Raw genomic sequence first — 15,265 nt, forward strand, 5'->3', positions numbered from 1 at the left:
TACCTTACTTACTATAATTAGCCTTTTTATTATTAATATAATTAATTTTAGCTTTACTTATAGTAATAGCTACTTAATAATAATTCTTATTTAACTACTTAATAACTTACTAATAAATAGATTTCTTAATAGTATTATAATAATAATTGTAGTATGCGCAATTTTATATACTTAAGTACTATTAACTAGTAGTACTAGAGATAGCTCCTCTATATTACTAGTTGCAACTGCAGTAGTATTAAGCTATTATTTTAGTAGTATTTTATTATTATTACTAGTTAATTAAAGCTATTTAGATATTTGAATATATGTAAAGTGCAGCCTTTTTGTAAGGTTACCCCCCCCTAATTAGCCCTAGCTAGGGGTAGTATGTAAAATTTAGTAATCTTACTGACTACGCACAGACGCATTATTTAATTACAAATGCTACTAACGCAACGGACTGTAGAACCTTCTTTCTGCAACACACCTGCAATACGAATACCCTCACTTTATCAAGCCGTTCATTTCACTCGAGTGCCCTGTGATACCAAAAACTGTATATACCCTATCAAAGTTGCATTTTCTGGTAAAGGTTCAGCGAACAGTGGTTCATGAGTAATGGATTGCCTGACCGAGAGGTACTGCGATTTTGGCCTTTCCGGCCTCTTTCTTCCGGCCTCCGCGCTGTTGTCCCGCATTGAACAACCGCGCACGATCCAACCGCACACGATTTCAACCTGCTGGTAAACCCGCCACCGGCCGGCCCACATTGAGAAATGACCGCATCTCATGCCAAGTGTCATAGCCACATCTACTTCAGCCAAGCTGCGGTCAGAGTCAGTTGCGGATACAAACCGCATGGTGACTTTTCTTGTGTAGGCTAGATAGGAAGCTGCTAGCGACGCTGATTGTGTAATAAACACTGCCGTCGACACATCCTTGGGAGGGTTTAAGAGCAGGGGTTTCCATATCATCCCTTGAAGCATAAGAATCCTTACCAGGCATATTCCAAAGGGTTCCGGGAGGTCCTCTCGCTCGCTCGCATGTTCGAGTAATGTGCTTCGGTTTTGAACAGGGCGCAGTAGAATAGCATGATCATGGCACTCCGTATTTAGCATCAAGTCGAATTGTCCAAATTACAATCTTCCCCCTTGGCGCTGGTTCTTTAGGGATTGACAATCAGGTACACGATTAGGTTTCCGATCGACACATGTTATGGATACGGATGGTCTCGAGGAAGCCTTTGTTATAAAGTGCTTCGAGAGAGACGAATAACTCAGGGGGTTGGTGAGGCAGCCTTGTCTCGCCACATTCTTTTGCAACTCGTGTACAGTCCCGTACCTGACTCTCGTTAACTGAACATGAAACTCCACATCCGACAGTCTTTCCTTATCATTTTGACTTCTGTTTGCCTTTCTGTAATTGCAACTGCCCTGCGAGGAGAAGTCCGTGACGATGCTTATCCTCTACTACGACGGGCTACTCCGACGGTGCGTTGACTTCTTTCCTCCCGTCACACCTTGCACATCTTCTCGACTGACTCTCGGACCCTACCAGGATGGCACAGCCGAAGACGTATCAGCACTAATCAAAGACGGAGAAGTCGACGACGACGACGACGACGACGACGGTGAGAATGATGATGATGCCTACGAGAAGTGGTGGGCTGAGTCACTCGAATCACTCAATCGGATTCGAAAGCGCGCCGTGGTCAGGCAAAACAAAGCCCCAACCGCGCTCGTGGTGATTTCTCAACCGCCACGGGTGGACATCAAAGAGCTCAAGAGTTACTCGTACGATGAAAGCGCCGGCACCGGCGTTACCGTCTACGTTGTTGACCACGGATACTACACCAGGAATAGCGTAAGCGCAAACAACCGCCCCTCCCCAGTTTTGTTTCCACGACCGCGGTTGACGCAAAGTGAACAACCAGGAATACACCCGCATGGCCGTCCCACCCCGCTGGATATTCGCGGGCTCACAGAGCCAGAAACAAGTCAGAGAGGATCTCCATCGCCACGGACACGGCAGTTGCGTTGGATCCAAGGTCAACGGCCCCAAGTACGGGACCGCGAAGAATGTCAACCTCGTCATCGTCAAAGCCGCTACCGTTGCTTGGGAGACCGACGACGCTCTGAGAAGGGTCTTGGAAGATGTTAAACGCAGGAAGCTGCAGGGCAAAGCTGTCATCAGCCTCGCGCGAGGTCGTATGTGTCTACACCCCATAGCCCATCGACGGCTTTGCTTTTTCGGAGCTTTGAGCGCTTACATGAGTACAGGCCACGACGAGGCGGCCTCGGAAGAGCTCAAGAAACTCACGAATGAGCTGATTCAAAATGACGTGGTCATTGTTGCGTCGTCCGGAAACGACTTCCGTGACGCAGTGGAGGTGCGTGACGGTGGTGGGCAATTATTGATATCCTGGGCTGACTGTTGTGTTATTTCCAGCGAGGATTGGTTCCCGCCAGAGAGATCAATCATTGGCCAGCTTTGATGGCTGGCCAAGGCGTCCCAATAATCAACGTCGGAGCCGTCGACAACACGGGCAAGAATGCCAGCTTCTCCCAGGGAGGACCTCTGGTTCACGTCATGGCGCCTGGTGTTGGGGTCCGGTGCGCGTCCAATTCCTTCTTCTTCCGCTCGCAGAGGGTGGACGGCACGTCTTTTGGTTAGCACATATCTCCAGCCTGCAGTCTAGGCGAAACAGGATGTTGATTGTCTTCATTGCTGACATGGCATATCCCAGCCTCACCCGCCGTGGCAGGTCTTGCAGCCTATCTTCTCGCGCTCGGCAAACACCCGGAACTGCGTCAGACCGGAAGGGTAGCCGCCAACATGAAGGAACTCCTCATAGAGATGTCCTACCGGCGATCTACCGGCGGTGGCTTGGTAGTATACAACGGTCAGGCTGCCCCCCGCAGCCGGTTCCGGGGCGCCAAGGGCAGTTAGTAGATAGAACATCAGCAGAGAGGCCTGCTCAGTCGTCTCGTCGATCACGGCACTTTGCAGGCGGCTTTTCCTGAATTTCTACGTTGAACTAAGGACCATATCTTAACGGGAATGAATGGTAACTCTTACTAGTAGTTACACCATGAGTGTCGCTGTTTCTTCGTGTTCGTTGTTATCGAAGCCCCCTCCCTCCTTGTGAGACAGAAGAACTGTTGCAGTGTCTCATCATGGTGAGCTCGCGCATTGCTGAGCGCATTATTATTGTTTTCAAACCGCTGTGACGTATCTCATAAGAAGATGTGTCCTCGAGGTAAAGTAAATCCGTCTTCAGCAATGCTCTGTCCAAATGCCTAGGTCCATGTGTTGATTGCTGCACTGTCGCAGTTCCCAGGCTGTGTAGCACCTACACCAGGTATGTTTTTAGGTGGTGTCTTCCCCTCCAAAGCGGGATCGTTTCGCCCGGGGCTTGGAGCTCCCTCGACCCGAGGTTTCCCCGTCCTGACCTCATCCACTCCAAAAAGTTTCCACACCTCCGAGGCGCCGGTGCGCATTCGAAAGCTCTCATCGGGTCCCGCTCATTCAGCTTTCGCATCCTCGTCAGATGTAGTCGACTCCCTCTCAAAACTCGCTGGCCCGATGCCCCTCAAAACCCCCCTGTGGTCCTTCGTCCGGAGCTACTCCAATGGCCCGGCCAGGTCGCGCCTCGGCAAGAAGGCACTGAGTCTGGACCACGTAAGAACCATGCCCCCGTCGAGATCCCTCGTTCCCGCCTGCATCTAATCTCGGTGCCGGAGGGGCACATCCATATACACAACACATACACATGAACGATGCCGCGTACTACTTTAAGCAGAATAATCGGATCAACGGACTGACCCTCATCCCAGTTCCTGCAGAGGTCCCGCGCCATCTCGCTCTACCGCGAAATTATCCGCGGCACGAGGCGCATCGCCGACCCCAACACCCGCACCGAGTCGCGCCGCTTTGCGCGCGACGAGTTCGAGCGCCACCGAGACGTGACGGACCTCGTACGTCCCCCTTGTTCCCCCTCTTCTTTCTCTCTCCCATCTTCCTGAGCTCACAGACCCCATCGTAGGGACACATCCGCTACCTCATCTCGACGGGCAAGACGGAGTGGCAGGGCATGGAGCGCTACGTCGAGGGCATGTAGTCGGTGGGAATGAAGAGTTTCTTGTGTTTGTGTGTAAATCTCGTTTTGTATAATACAGAAAGGTCCAACCCTATTGTCGCCTGCTTGAAGCCGCAAGAAGAAAAGGTGCCTAATAACGTGGGGGATTGTCCTCTTCACGCTCCGACAGTTCTCCTGGAGACCATCGGGTTGTGTCTAGCGCTCGATGGAACGCCGTATATGATACCAGCCTACACGCGCCCCCTTCTTCCCCCTGGTGCGTCCTCTTGATAATTGTACAGACTTCGCTCTCGTACACAGCCGCGACGGTTCTCTCGCCCTGTTCAACCCCGGGACCAGAACACCTCTTAATCCTGGCGCTGCTTGTGTCTGGGGTTCGCTTTGCAGATGACGTACAGGTATCCGTTATGCCTCTTGCCAGCCTTGCGACGGACGATCTGGAGCTGCATGTTAGCACTAGATCACTCATTTCGGTCCTTGAGCCTCGTCTCCTTCTGTTCACACCCTCCCCCCCATCTCCCTCTCACTTTCCAGCATCACACACACAGCTTCCTCCCCTTCTCAACCCTCACATTCCCCCGTGACTTGCAAACACATCCATCCCATCGCCGCCTTATAGAATCACTGCTTCGAGAAAGAGGGGAAACCGCTCACCTTGCAGTGCTCGCAACGCTTCTTGACGGAGCTGTGCACCTTCATACCCCTCGTCTGCTGCACCACCGCGTTGCCGACGGCCGCGGCCTTCTGCCCAAACGCAGCGAGCACTGACTCGGTCCTCTGCGCCGGCTGCTTCGTCAGAATCGCCGTCGACAGGGCGCGCGTCGCCGTGGTCGTCGTCGTCGCGCCGACACGGGGGATCGTCGCGCGGGCGGTGTTGAGGGTCAAAGACCGGAGGGAGGCGGCGAGGGAGGCCATCTTTTTTATTTTTCTCTTCTTTTCGTTACCCTTGTTTTACTAGATTCGTTTCCGGGGGCGTCGTGAGACGGCGCTTTGACTCGAATGATCCGGCGGCGATCGGGTGTTGGAGGGAAAGGTTGAGCTTGGGAGCTCAATTCGTCAAGGAGACCTGCGAACGTGTGCGTGTATTTGCTGCGAAGCGATCCGGAGCTGGCGGGCTAGCAGGGAATGTCGGGAGGCGTAGAGCTTCACGATGCCGCTGGGTGTTGAAGGGGGCCTGGATGGCTTCGGTGGGAGCATTTTCGACATCTTGGCACTGTCACGTGGCGTAGTCGTCCGTGCGCTTATCGGAACGAAGCTTCTTATCGGGTGGCTTGCGGTATCGGACGAAAATAAGTATTGAGGTTTTTGAGACGAACGGACAGAGCACACCGCAGAGGGTGGAATTGATCACGCTTTGGTGCAAAAGATTCTATGCAATATGTCCAATTGGATGCAATGGTCTATCTACGCGAGAAATTGGCAGGCCGAGAAACTTTTTTGGCCCCCTATGCCGTCAGGTCTGAACCGGCTTGACGGACGACTCTCATTTACCCCTTGAGGAATAGTAACGTGAATGAATCGCCCTATACGTCACCAAACTCCCGACGCCAAACTGTAAACCGAAATGCATCAATCAACTACGGAGGAAAGTCTTGAATACCGCAGACTGGCTGCAGTCCTCCCACGGGTAGCCGATCTCGGTGAGGAACTTCTCCAGCTCCTCGACCTCGTTGTCGGGGCAAAGAATACCCGCCAGGATCTTGCCCGTGTCGCCGCCGTAGTTGCGGTAGTTGAAGAGGCTGATGTTGAACTTTGGCCGGAGGGTCATGAGGAACTTCTCGAGCGCGCCGGGGCGCTCGGGGAAGTTGAACATGTACAGGCGCTCATTGGGCACGTTGGAGCGGCCGCCGACGAGGTAACGGATGTGGCTCTTGGCGAGCTCATCGCCTGAAAGATCCGTCACCGCCATGTCGTGCGAACGGATGCGATCCAGAAGCATGGTTAGCTCCTGCGTCCTCTGGGACGCCGGGGCCGTCAGGGAGATGCCGATGAGGACGTTGGCGACCTCGTCGGTGGCGTAGCGGTAGGAGAACTCGGTGACGGAGTGGGGCATGATGCTGGTGATGAGGTTGGCGAACGCGCCGGGCTTCTCGGGGATGCTGACGGCCAGCAGTGCCTCCTTGCCCTCGCCGAGGGTCGCACGCTCAGCGACGAAGCGCAGGCGGTCAAAGTTCATGTTGGCGCCAGAGGTGATGGCGACCATTGACCTCCGACGTTCGCTGGGGTTCTGCGCGACATACTTCTTGAGACCGGCGATGGAGAGGGCACCGGCGGGCTCGAGGCCGGCGCGGGTGTCGTCGTACATGTCCTTGATGGCGGCGCAGACCTCGTCCGTGGTGACCTGGATGACCTCGTCGACGACGTCCTTGCAGAGGCGGAACGTCTCCTCGCCGACCGTCTTGACGGCGGCACCGTCGGCGAATAGGCCGACGTTGTCCAGGACGACGCGCTCCCCCTTGGCGAGAGACTGCACTAGCGCATTGGCGTCGTACGTCTCGACGCCAATGATCTTGACGTGGGGCGCCATGCGCTTCACGTACACGCCGATGCCGGAGATGAGGCCGCCGCCGCCGACGCAGCAGAAGATGGCGTCCAGCTTGGACATGTTGAACTGGCCAAACAGCTCCATGCCGATGGTGCCCTGGCCGGCGATGACATAAGGATCGTCAAAAGGTGGGATGTTGATCAGGCCGTCCTGCAGCGCCCTCCGAGAGCACTCCTCCTTGGCGGCGTCGAAGTCGGCGCCGTGCAGTACAACGTGGCCGCCCAGGCGCGCGACATTGAGATGCTTGATGCTGGGCGTGGCCTCGGGCATAATGATGGTCGCGGGGATCTTGAGCTTTCGGGCCGAGTAGGCGACGCCCTGGGCGTGGTTGCCGGCGGAGCAGCAGACGACGCCCTTCCAGCTCTTGGCCGGGTCGAGATGGGCCATCTTGTTGTAAGCGCCGCGCAGCTTGAAGCTGAAGACGGGCTGCTGATCCTCGCGCTTGAGGAGCACATTGCACTCGAGTCGGTTGCTGAGGTTGACGGCGGGCTGGAGCGGCGTGATCTTGCAGGCCTCGTAGACTCGGGAGGTTGCGGCAGCGATAAGTCGGAGGTACTAGACAATGTGAAATGTCAGTCATGGGAATTCAAAGAGACCAATTGCACCGGAAGGAATGCTTCTCACGTCGGGGTGACCGTCGGGCAGAAGGAAGTCGTCAGGCACGATGCCCTTGATGCGGTTCCTCCTCTCCTCTGGGGGCGTCGACGGGTTGGCGCTGTACTCGGTCAGAGACATGCCCTGGGGCTGGGGAGTCCTCGGGCGCGGCGGAGGGTCGCCATTGACGCCATTGAGAGTGCCGTTGGTCATGACGGCAACGACGGGAGGCTCTCCGTTTTCCGGCATGGTGGCGGTGTGTAACGAGAGAAGGAGGTGAAGTGAGGAAACGAGAGGAGGGGAGAGGAAAGTAGAGGTCGAGGAGGTCGAGTCACGAACCGGGACATGAGCAGCGAGTCCACATGTAAAAGAGTCACGGACGGGACTGGCCCGGGGGCCCGTCTTTGAATGGAAATTTATTTCATAGTGGGGTGCCAGGTCATCGGAGCCCAAGTCGGCTCGCGGGGTAGAATTCAGACGGTCTGTCTGCGGTGAGCGCTGTACCCATGGCGCCGTCAGCAGGGTCTCGGGCACCGAGGATTGGCTCCAGCACACCCATGTTCCGCTGCAGGGCGCGCCCTCCTCCGCCTTCCTGCCACCGGAACTAGGGTGTTCAGGGCGACATCGCTGGCATCGCGGGCCGGGGTCTACTGTCGGGAAACACAGTCCGTGCGTTACCGATTTTTGCTGGCCGATAACGATAAGACGTAGGTGTGGTGGCCTTAGGTCCCAGCAGTGCAGGCAGTAGTACCAGCAGATGCAACAGCGACAGTACCTATTCTCTGTAGCCGGGATTTGCCGCAAATCTGCTCAAGGGTCAAGCTCTGGGCCCCGAAAACCAAAGGGTCCGAGAGTCCATTTCATCATCGAAGTCGCCGGCTAGTGGAATCGCATGATTGCCCACTTCAACCTCTATTCAACTTCAACCACAACAGCGACGCCCAACTGCACATCGCCAACATGCCCGGCCCTGACGGAAAACCCACTTTGCTCGACCGGTCCATGCCGTCGTCGTTTGACGAGAACAAGTGAGTCAGCTAGTTGGCCGACGCGGGCTGTACGGACTAACTGTGCGGGAGCTGGTCCCGTGAGTAATGGTAATTTTGCTAACCGGCCTACACGGCCTGCAGCGAGTTTTACGATGAGCGCATCCTCCACAAGGTTTTCCGCAAGCTTAAGGAGGAGCCTCTGGTCCCTCTTGGTGGGTGAAGCCCTCTCTACAGGCGCTCCCCTTCTTTCCCCCGACGGCCAATAATCTAACCATATGCGCCAGGCTGCGGTCTCACCGTTTTCGCCTTCGTCAGCGCCTGGCGCGCCATCCGCCGCGGCGACTCGGTCCAAGCCAACAAGATGTTCCGCGCGCGTGTAGCGGCGCAGGGCTTCACCGTCTTCGCCATGGTGGCCGGCAGCATGTACTACAACAAGGACCGCGAACGCACGGCCGAGCTGCGCAAGATCAAGGAGGCCAACGAGGCCGAGGAGAAGCGGCAGAGGTGGATCCGCGAGCTCGAGGCCCGTGACGACGAGGAGAAGGCGCTCAAGGCCATGCTGCAGAAGAAGAGGGCCAAGGCGGAGGCCAAGAACTCGGGAGCCGCTGGAGACGAGGCGCCGGCCGAGGGCGACAAGGCCAAATCCGGAGGCGTGCTCGGCGCGTTGGGGCTCTCGGCGTGGACCAAGCCTGAGGAGGGCGACGCCGTGTCCGAGGCAACGTCGGCGGAGAAGCCGCAGAAGAAGGAAAATCCCAACAGCACGCTCGGCACGATCGGGGAGATTTACGGCCGGAAGCCTTCCTCATCCGACGGTTCATCATCGGAAGAGCCCAAGAAATAGAACGCCCAGGGGCCGGGGGCGGACTGAGTTGGCTGCGTGAATGTGTGTAGACCTGCACCGAGTTACGGCCCGGCTGCGTTGTATAGTATGGGGAATCGGCATCAGCATCGATGACGGGCACACTGTCTCATTGAAGACTCCGCTCCGTCGTATATAAAAGCAAGGGCAAAAAAGGCGGCGCATCTGGTGGAATTGAGCAATCATCTAACATTTGGAAGTGCAATGTGAGGAATCTGCCGGCATGCCCCATGTTTAACTCTTGAAGAGTGAAGCTCCAACGGGAAGCAGAGTCTTAGTAGGTAGTGATGGACAAGAAGATCGTAAAAGGCGTTGTCATAATCGACCCTGGGTGGGCTGAGGGTTTACTGATTTATAATAACCCAGATCCATCATCGATTGGCCGCCATCATCACATGGACAATAGAACTCTTGGATGTAGAATTGTAGATATCCGACAGAAGGACAGCGTTACGTCAGCAGCATGAGCCCCTACCGACAGGGGAGCTCACGCCAGTGACAATACCATTGCGGGGCATACTCCGTCCCCCCCCTCCTAAAGGAAGCCCAAGGGACCTGGAAGATGACGCGCCTGGCTTTGGGGGCAGACACAGCGAGGAGACCTGATCTGACACCTGCTAAGTTCTGGGCGCTGAGGTCTGTTTCTTCCTGGGGGGGGCTCTCAGGCCTGTAAACTTACTATTATGCAATCGCTTCGTTCCGCCCGCCAACGCTCCCAAGAGGCTTCCGTCATCAAACCTGTCGAGTCCCCCCTCTCCTCCCTCTTCTCTTCTCCTCCCAAAAAAAACATGGCCATACCTAGTAATGACCACTCCAGCGCCCATTGTGCATCTTCAACGCCCTTCGCCGATGCATCTTGAACCTCCACGAGGATCTCACCATGGGACAAGCACTGTCTGACGAGAACACGCGGCACATGTCGCACGAGGAGCTCACCCATGAACTCGTACGTCCTACGTCCCTCCAAATCATGCGAACGCTATGAGACAACCATCTTTCTTTCCAGGGCATTCTTCTTGCTGACCACCTCCCCACGACAGGCCAGCCGCTTCGCCAGCAAGTGCTTCACTTCGCTTGAACTCTACTCTTTCAGAGATGTCTTCAAGAGCCTGGCAGACAACCAGGGCGACATCCGCTACCTAAAGGAAGACACCCTCGCCCGCTTTCTCGAGATACCCGACGTCCTCCATGTCTCTCCCGTCGTCTTCCAGATGCTGTCCTACATCGGTGCCTTCCCCTTTCTCCAGGACGCCCCCGCTGTCCTCGGTCTTGATCAGATGATTATGGTGGTCGTGATCATGACACAGAGACACAAGCGGGTCCTGGCCAAGGGTGCGACCGACCGCGCCAAGCTCATCTTCAAGAGTCTCGCAGTCCACGACCGTCGCGCCTCCGAAGCCGCGGTCGCCGCCGAGGAGGCTTCCAAGGAGGAGCAGACGGCCGAGTCCCAAACCCGGAGCCATGTTGCAGGCTTCGCGGTCGACGAGCCGGCGGAGGAGCAGGAGGTCGACGACGACGACGATCTTGAGATTGCCGCCTTTGAGCTCCTCGACATCAACGATGCCGTCTGGCAAGGCGACGCTCCGAGGATGCAAGGCGCCATGATCCCAGCCGACAATTTTCGCCGACTGCTTATGTTGCTCATCTTGGTTGCCCCGCTGAATCCCCAAGAGAGGCTGTCCATGTATTCCACCCGGGTGACGGGCGACGAGCTGGATAGTCTCCGTGCCACTGCCGACAACATCCTGGCTGCTTTCTTGAATGTCGAAAAGGCTCCCGGCATCAAGTTCAGTCGGTACAACCGCGTGTTGCCCGTCTGTTTCCCTAACCTCTTCAACGGGTTTAGCCCCCTGTTTGAGCACTTCCTCTTTTCCAAAAACCTTGACTTCACAAAACCCAGAGGCGAAGAATCAGCATCCGAAAAGCAACCGGAAGAGATCCTGCAGCCCCTGCTACCGGAACCCGGCGAGATTCTCAACTTGAACGTCCTTTCTCAACTGTCCTTTTTCCTACCAGGATCAGACCTGTTTAGGCGACTGAGACCCCTCTATTCCGGCAACAAGGACGGGTTCTCTACGGGAAGCTTCGAGAGCAAAGTGTTCAACTGGAGAGCGCCCACGATACTTCTTGTGCGTGGCACTCGCATCGACGACGACCCACAAGGCAGCCAAGAAACGACTTTTGCGGCATCGATCCCTCCGCGCCGGTTTCCAAACGGCAGCAAGGGAGAGCGTCTCACCTTCGGCGTGTACGTCAGCCATCCTTGGAAGCATACCACCAAGGAAACCTTTGGCGAGAGAGACACGGTGCTTTTCCAGCTGGAGCCGGTCCACGATGTCTTCCCGGCCTCCCGCTACAACTCAGAATTCATTTCCTTTACCAAGGCGCCCACCAACCGGCCCATGCTGGGAGTTGGATGTCCTCATCCTCGACAAACGCAAGCCCACCGGCGAAACACGATGTTGTCTCTCGGCTCCGTTTCGTTACTGCTGGACGACTCATTCGAGTTCGGCGTCTTCAACCATGATTGGACCGCTGGCGGGGGAGCGTTCGAAACGAGCGTGTCGCGAAAGTTTGACTTCCAGGACCGCTTCGAAATCGAGAGCCTCGAGGTCTGGGGCTGTGGCGGCGACGAGGAGGCGAAATCGCAGGCCGAGCGTTGGGCCTGGGAGCACCGGGAGGCGGAGGCCCGGCGGAAGATCAACTTGGGAACCGGCGATATCGAGGCCGACCGCGCACTATTAGAGATGGCTGGGCTCGTGGGCAATCACCGGAGTGGTGGCTCCATGGTATGAATCCGTAATGCGATTCTATGAGGTAGTCGTCGCCTTTCCCAGCAGATGATGCCGCGCAAGTATTGATACCAAAACGTGGCTGCTCTTGTTATTATGGCGTTTTGGGCTGAGTATACAAGTGACTTATAGATTGTTAGGTCAAGGCAATAAGTATTCCACGCTTCGTTGTTGTTTACTGAGCCCATCGAAGAGGCTTTGCTACGTTGTATCGGATCTAATTCTCTCAACTTTGCATAGAAAGCAAAGCTCGGCACTCGCGTTACTTTTCCAGGATCTTTATCGTGGGCCGTAGCTTGAAAAGTACGTTCTATTGCAATGATAAAATTGCCCAGGCCCTTTTGAAGACACTTACAACGACACCAACGGCTTTTGTAAACAGCCTTCCGGTGTAGCATTGGTCACATCCACCCCGCCCGAATCGAAACCTGATTCCAGTCCACCTGAATTCCGACATTTTCCTATCTCAACACCCACCCTCGCAGTCATCAACCATTCAAAGTCGCCAGTTTTTCGTAATCACCGATTGTCACGGCTTTTTGTGTCAAGGGTCAACGAACCGGAGATTGCAGGCTGAAGTTGGAGGCGTCTATACCTCGAAGGCTCTGACGGCCTCGGCCAGCGCCTTCCTGAGGCCCTGGCCCTCCACGGTGTCGTAGATGAGGGACCCCTTGGCTTCGGGGGTCTGAAGCTTGCGGAGCAGGCCGGCGACGGCGCCCTAGTGAGGTATCGTCAATATCTCACAAAGCAGTCTCAGGTGGGTAGGGCTCGCATGCAAGAGAATGGGGGGGGGGGAGGGGGGGGGGGTGGGGGGAAGACGGCGGGAGACTCACACTGGTGGAGCGATCTAGGTTCTGCAGGACGTTGTGGATGCGGCTGTTGGCGTACGACTGGTACCTGGACACGGGTGCCTTGGCCGTGATGATGCGGAGGAGCTTCTTCAGCGAGGGGTGCGGGAGGAACCAGGGGCCGAAGGGACCGCGGTGGCTCTTGGCGGGGCCCTTGCTTGGGCCCTTGCCGTGGCCCGGGGGGATTACCTCCGTCTCCGGCGCCTCGAAGTTCATCGGGGTGGTCGGGTGGGGATAGATGCCGGGGATCGTGGCCGTGGGGACGGCCTCCTCCCTCGGCACCACGAGGCTGGCCGGGGCCGGGGCCGGGGCCACCCTGGGGGTGCGTGTTACCTGCCTCTCAAAGCCGGAGAACTGCTACGTGTTAGTCAAGATGTTATGGTGCGAATGAGGATGTGAACGGGGAGGAAACAGACCTGGTAGTAGCAGCGGATGATGTCGCGCTCCTCCCAAGGGGTGAAGTTGGTGGTGTACTGCAGGGCTCGTTCGATCTTGGCCAAGGTCCATTCGATGTACCGAAGACCATCGAGGACGTACTGCAATGAATTCTGGTTAGCTCTGGAACGAAAACAGGTGTGCGTGCGTGTTTGAGACATACGATGTAAGGACCCTTGTTCTGGACGAGCCAGGGGACGTATTCGTACTGCCACTGGTACACGGGGCGCTGCAGCTCGCCCGTCTTCCAGGCGATGCCGTGGAAGTAGGCGCACAGTTGGTCCTTGGTGATGCCGCGGTGGAAGTCGGGGGCGATGGGCTGGGTGACGTTGACGCGGCCGGGGCCCTTGGCGATCTCGGCGAGGTCCCGGGCCCGGGCCTCGACGAGCCTCTCGGCGTCCGCGTCCGCATCCTCGGGGTCGGAGCCCTCGAGGGCGGCGGCGGCCTCGAGCTCAATGGCGGCGGCGGCCTCGAGCTCGATGGCGGCCCAGGACTCGGCGTCGTTGTAGGCGACGGTGGAGTACTGCGTGTTCCACTTGCGCTCCCAGATAACGGAGGAGATAAAGGAGCTCGGGTCGCGGCCCTGGACGGGGCCGTCGACGTTGTTGACGAGGGGCTCGGCGATGGCCTGGTCGAGAGTCTCGTCCGAGACCGTGACCACGGCGGCGGCCTGAGCGGCGGCTTGGGGGACTGTCGCGGCCTGGGCGATGGCCAGCAGGGCCGGCACGAGGGTTGCGGATCTCATGATGGGGCGAAGAATGTGGAGGAGGGGGCTTGAACGAGTGTCACGAGCTTGACGGGGGTGAATGAAGGTGAAGGAGGAGACCGGTGGATTTAAGGGTTCAGGGGGCGGTTATATAGATCTTTGGGTTTCTTCATATTTCACAGCTGTCAACTGTCGACTGTGAACATTGCGCGTTCCGTCAGTGAGGCCGGGAAGGACATCCTCACCCTGAGGGAAGGTTTCTGTAAGGGCAGCAATGGGTACCAGTGTGTACGATGGCGTTCTGCTTGAGGGGCCAACTTCTCACCTTGACGACACGCATCGTACGGGAACCCGCCGCCACGTTTCCCAGACTCAGGGTGTTATAGGAGGCATCACTCGTCTCGCAAGCCCCGGGAAAAGCTGTCACAATCTGCCGCCGCCGACTCTAAGATCCGCTCGACGGGGCGTACTCTCGACTTCCTAAAGGGAAGGCCCAGCTGACATTGACCCATCAAGGTGGAAAGTGAGCAGGCTTTTCCCTCTCAACGCCTCCGTGTTCTGAGGTAGTCCGGTTGTCGTTCCTGTACGCCGCAGAAGCCTCGTCACCTGCGTCGCCTACGCATGAAGCTATTGGCAATGGGCATGATCCAGACTACGAAAGGTAAGCGCCCGTCGGTCTCGATGCTTGTGGGGAGATGGAGGCTGAACGCCGACAGGACCTTGTTGACAACTCCGCGTTTTCCCGTGCCCGTCACATGAAAGCCGTCAGACAGCGATGTTTGAGCGGCGAGGTGGTGCGTTGCTGTCAGTCAGTCCTTGGCAAGCTGTCCGTGAATCCCCCATCCAAAACGACAGAGAACGACACCAGTTACGCCCCAGGTAGACAGGTTTTTAAGATATCTTGGGGACTTCTTGAGAGACAACATGCAGAGCCTGAATTAAAGACATCGATAGTTAACTTCCATCTTCGACGACTTTCGTTCTCGAGCCAATCACCAATGGATCGTCACACAGCGCTCTCGCCACGGGCATGTCCATAATGACAACGAAACCGTCCAAGGCCAATACGCGGGGAGCTTCCGGGTCTACAACCCCGCCCCGGCCAGACATCGACACCATCAACGCCTCTGACGAAGACGAAGACGTCTTATACTGGCGAGGGCGGTTGGCCCTTCGACCGTAGCTCGGATCACTTGCTTACTATGTCATGATTATTGACATATTCCCCTCCCACCCTCTCGTAAAATACCATGAGATCATCGAATCCACCATGAAGCATGCGCACCACGGCGACGGAAGTTCAGAAGAGTTGTATTCGTAAGTTTCACGGGCCATACGCAGTCTTGTTTGGAATCCCGGCCACTTAGCAGCCACGAGGTATGCCAATGAACACACAGATGTATCTTGACTATCTTT

At 56.4% G+C, this 15,265-nt stretch overlaps 6 protein-coding genes across 6 annotated transcripts; 3 read left to right on the top strand and 3 right to left on the bottom strand.

Moving 5' to 3' along the window:
- Window positions 1-1,437: 1,437 nt before the first annotated feature.
- Window positions 1,438-4,102, top strand: CH63R_06192 (Subtilisin-like protease; the record flags this gene model as incomplete). Its single annotated transcript, XM_018301167.1, has 8 exons — window positions 1,438-1,845; window positions 1,916-2,189; window positions 2,262-2,371; window positions 2,431-2,650; window positions 2,729-2,926; window positions 3,323-3,663; window positions 3,819-3,959; window positions 4,028-4,102. 8 exons carry the CDS (start codon window positions 1,438-1,440, stop codon window positions 4,100-4,102), a joined length of 1,767 nt encoding a protein of 588 aa, XP_018159017.1.
- A 326-nt stretch (window positions 4,103-4,428) lies between these two features.
- Window positions 4,429-4,996, bottom strand: CH63R_06193 (Ribosomal protein; the record flags this gene model as incomplete). Its single annotated transcript, XM_018301168.1, has 2 exons — window positions 4,429-4,518; window positions 4,736-4,996. The coding sequence occupies 2 exons, from the start codon at window positions 4,994-4,996 to the stop codon at window positions 4,429-4,431; spliced, it is 351 nt and encodes a 116-aa protein (XP_018159018.1).
- Window positions 4,997-5,654: 658 nt separating this feature from the next.
- Window positions 5,655-7,469, bottom strand: CH63R_06194 (Threonine dehydratase; the record flags this gene model as incomplete). Its single annotated transcript, XM_018301169.1, has 2 exons — window positions 5,655-7,181; window positions 7,251-7,469. The coding sequence occupies 2 exons, from the start codon at window positions 7,467-7,469 to the stop codon at window positions 5,655-5,657; spliced, it is 1,746 nt and encodes a 581-aa protein (XP_018159019.1).
- Window positions 7,470-8,180: 711 nt separating this feature from the next.
- Window positions 8,181-9,050, top strand: CH63R_06195 (Mitochondrial hypoxia responsive domain-containing protein; the record flags this gene model as incomplete). Its single annotated transcript, XM_018301170.1, has 3 exons — window positions 8,181-8,248; window positions 8,351-8,421; window positions 8,494-9,050. The coding sequence occupies 3 exons, from the start codon at window positions 8,181-8,183 to the stop codon at window positions 9,048-9,050; spliced, it is 696 nt and encodes a 231-aa protein (XP_018159020.1).
- An 898-nt stretch (window positions 9,051-9,948) lies between these two features.
- CH63R_06196 (Restriction of telomere capping protein 5) lies at window positions 9,949-11,863 on the top strand (the record flags this gene model as incomplete). Its single annotated transcript, XM_018301171.1, has 2 exons — window positions 9,949-10,014; window positions 10,109-11,863. 2 exons carry the CDS (start codon window positions 9,949-9,951, stop codon window positions 11,861-11,863), a joined length of 1,821 nt encoding a protein of 606 aa, XP_018159021.1.
- Window positions 11,864-12,449: 586 nt separating this feature from the next.
- CH63R_06197 (uncharacterized protein) lies at window positions 12,450-13,888 on the bottom strand (the record flags this gene model as incomplete). The annotated part of the gene is made up of 4 exons (XM_018301172.1): window positions 12,450-12,578; window positions 12,694-13,062; window positions 13,125-13,244; window positions 13,307-13,888. 4 exons carry the CDS (start codon window positions 13,886-13,888, stop codon window positions 12,450-12,452), a joined length of 1,200 nt encoding a protein of 399 aa, XP_018159022.1.
- Between the last annotated feature and the right edge of the window lie 1,377 nt (window positions 13,889-15,265).

Source organism: Colletotrichum higginsianum, chromosome 4, assembly GCF_001672515.1.
Source record: "Colletotrichum higginsianum IMI 349063 chromosome 4, whole genome shotgun sequence".
In the NCBI taxonomy this organism is placed as follows: Eukaryota; Fungi; Ascomycota; class Sordariomycetes; order Glomerellales; family Glomerellaceae; genus Colletotrichum; species Colletotrichum higginsianum.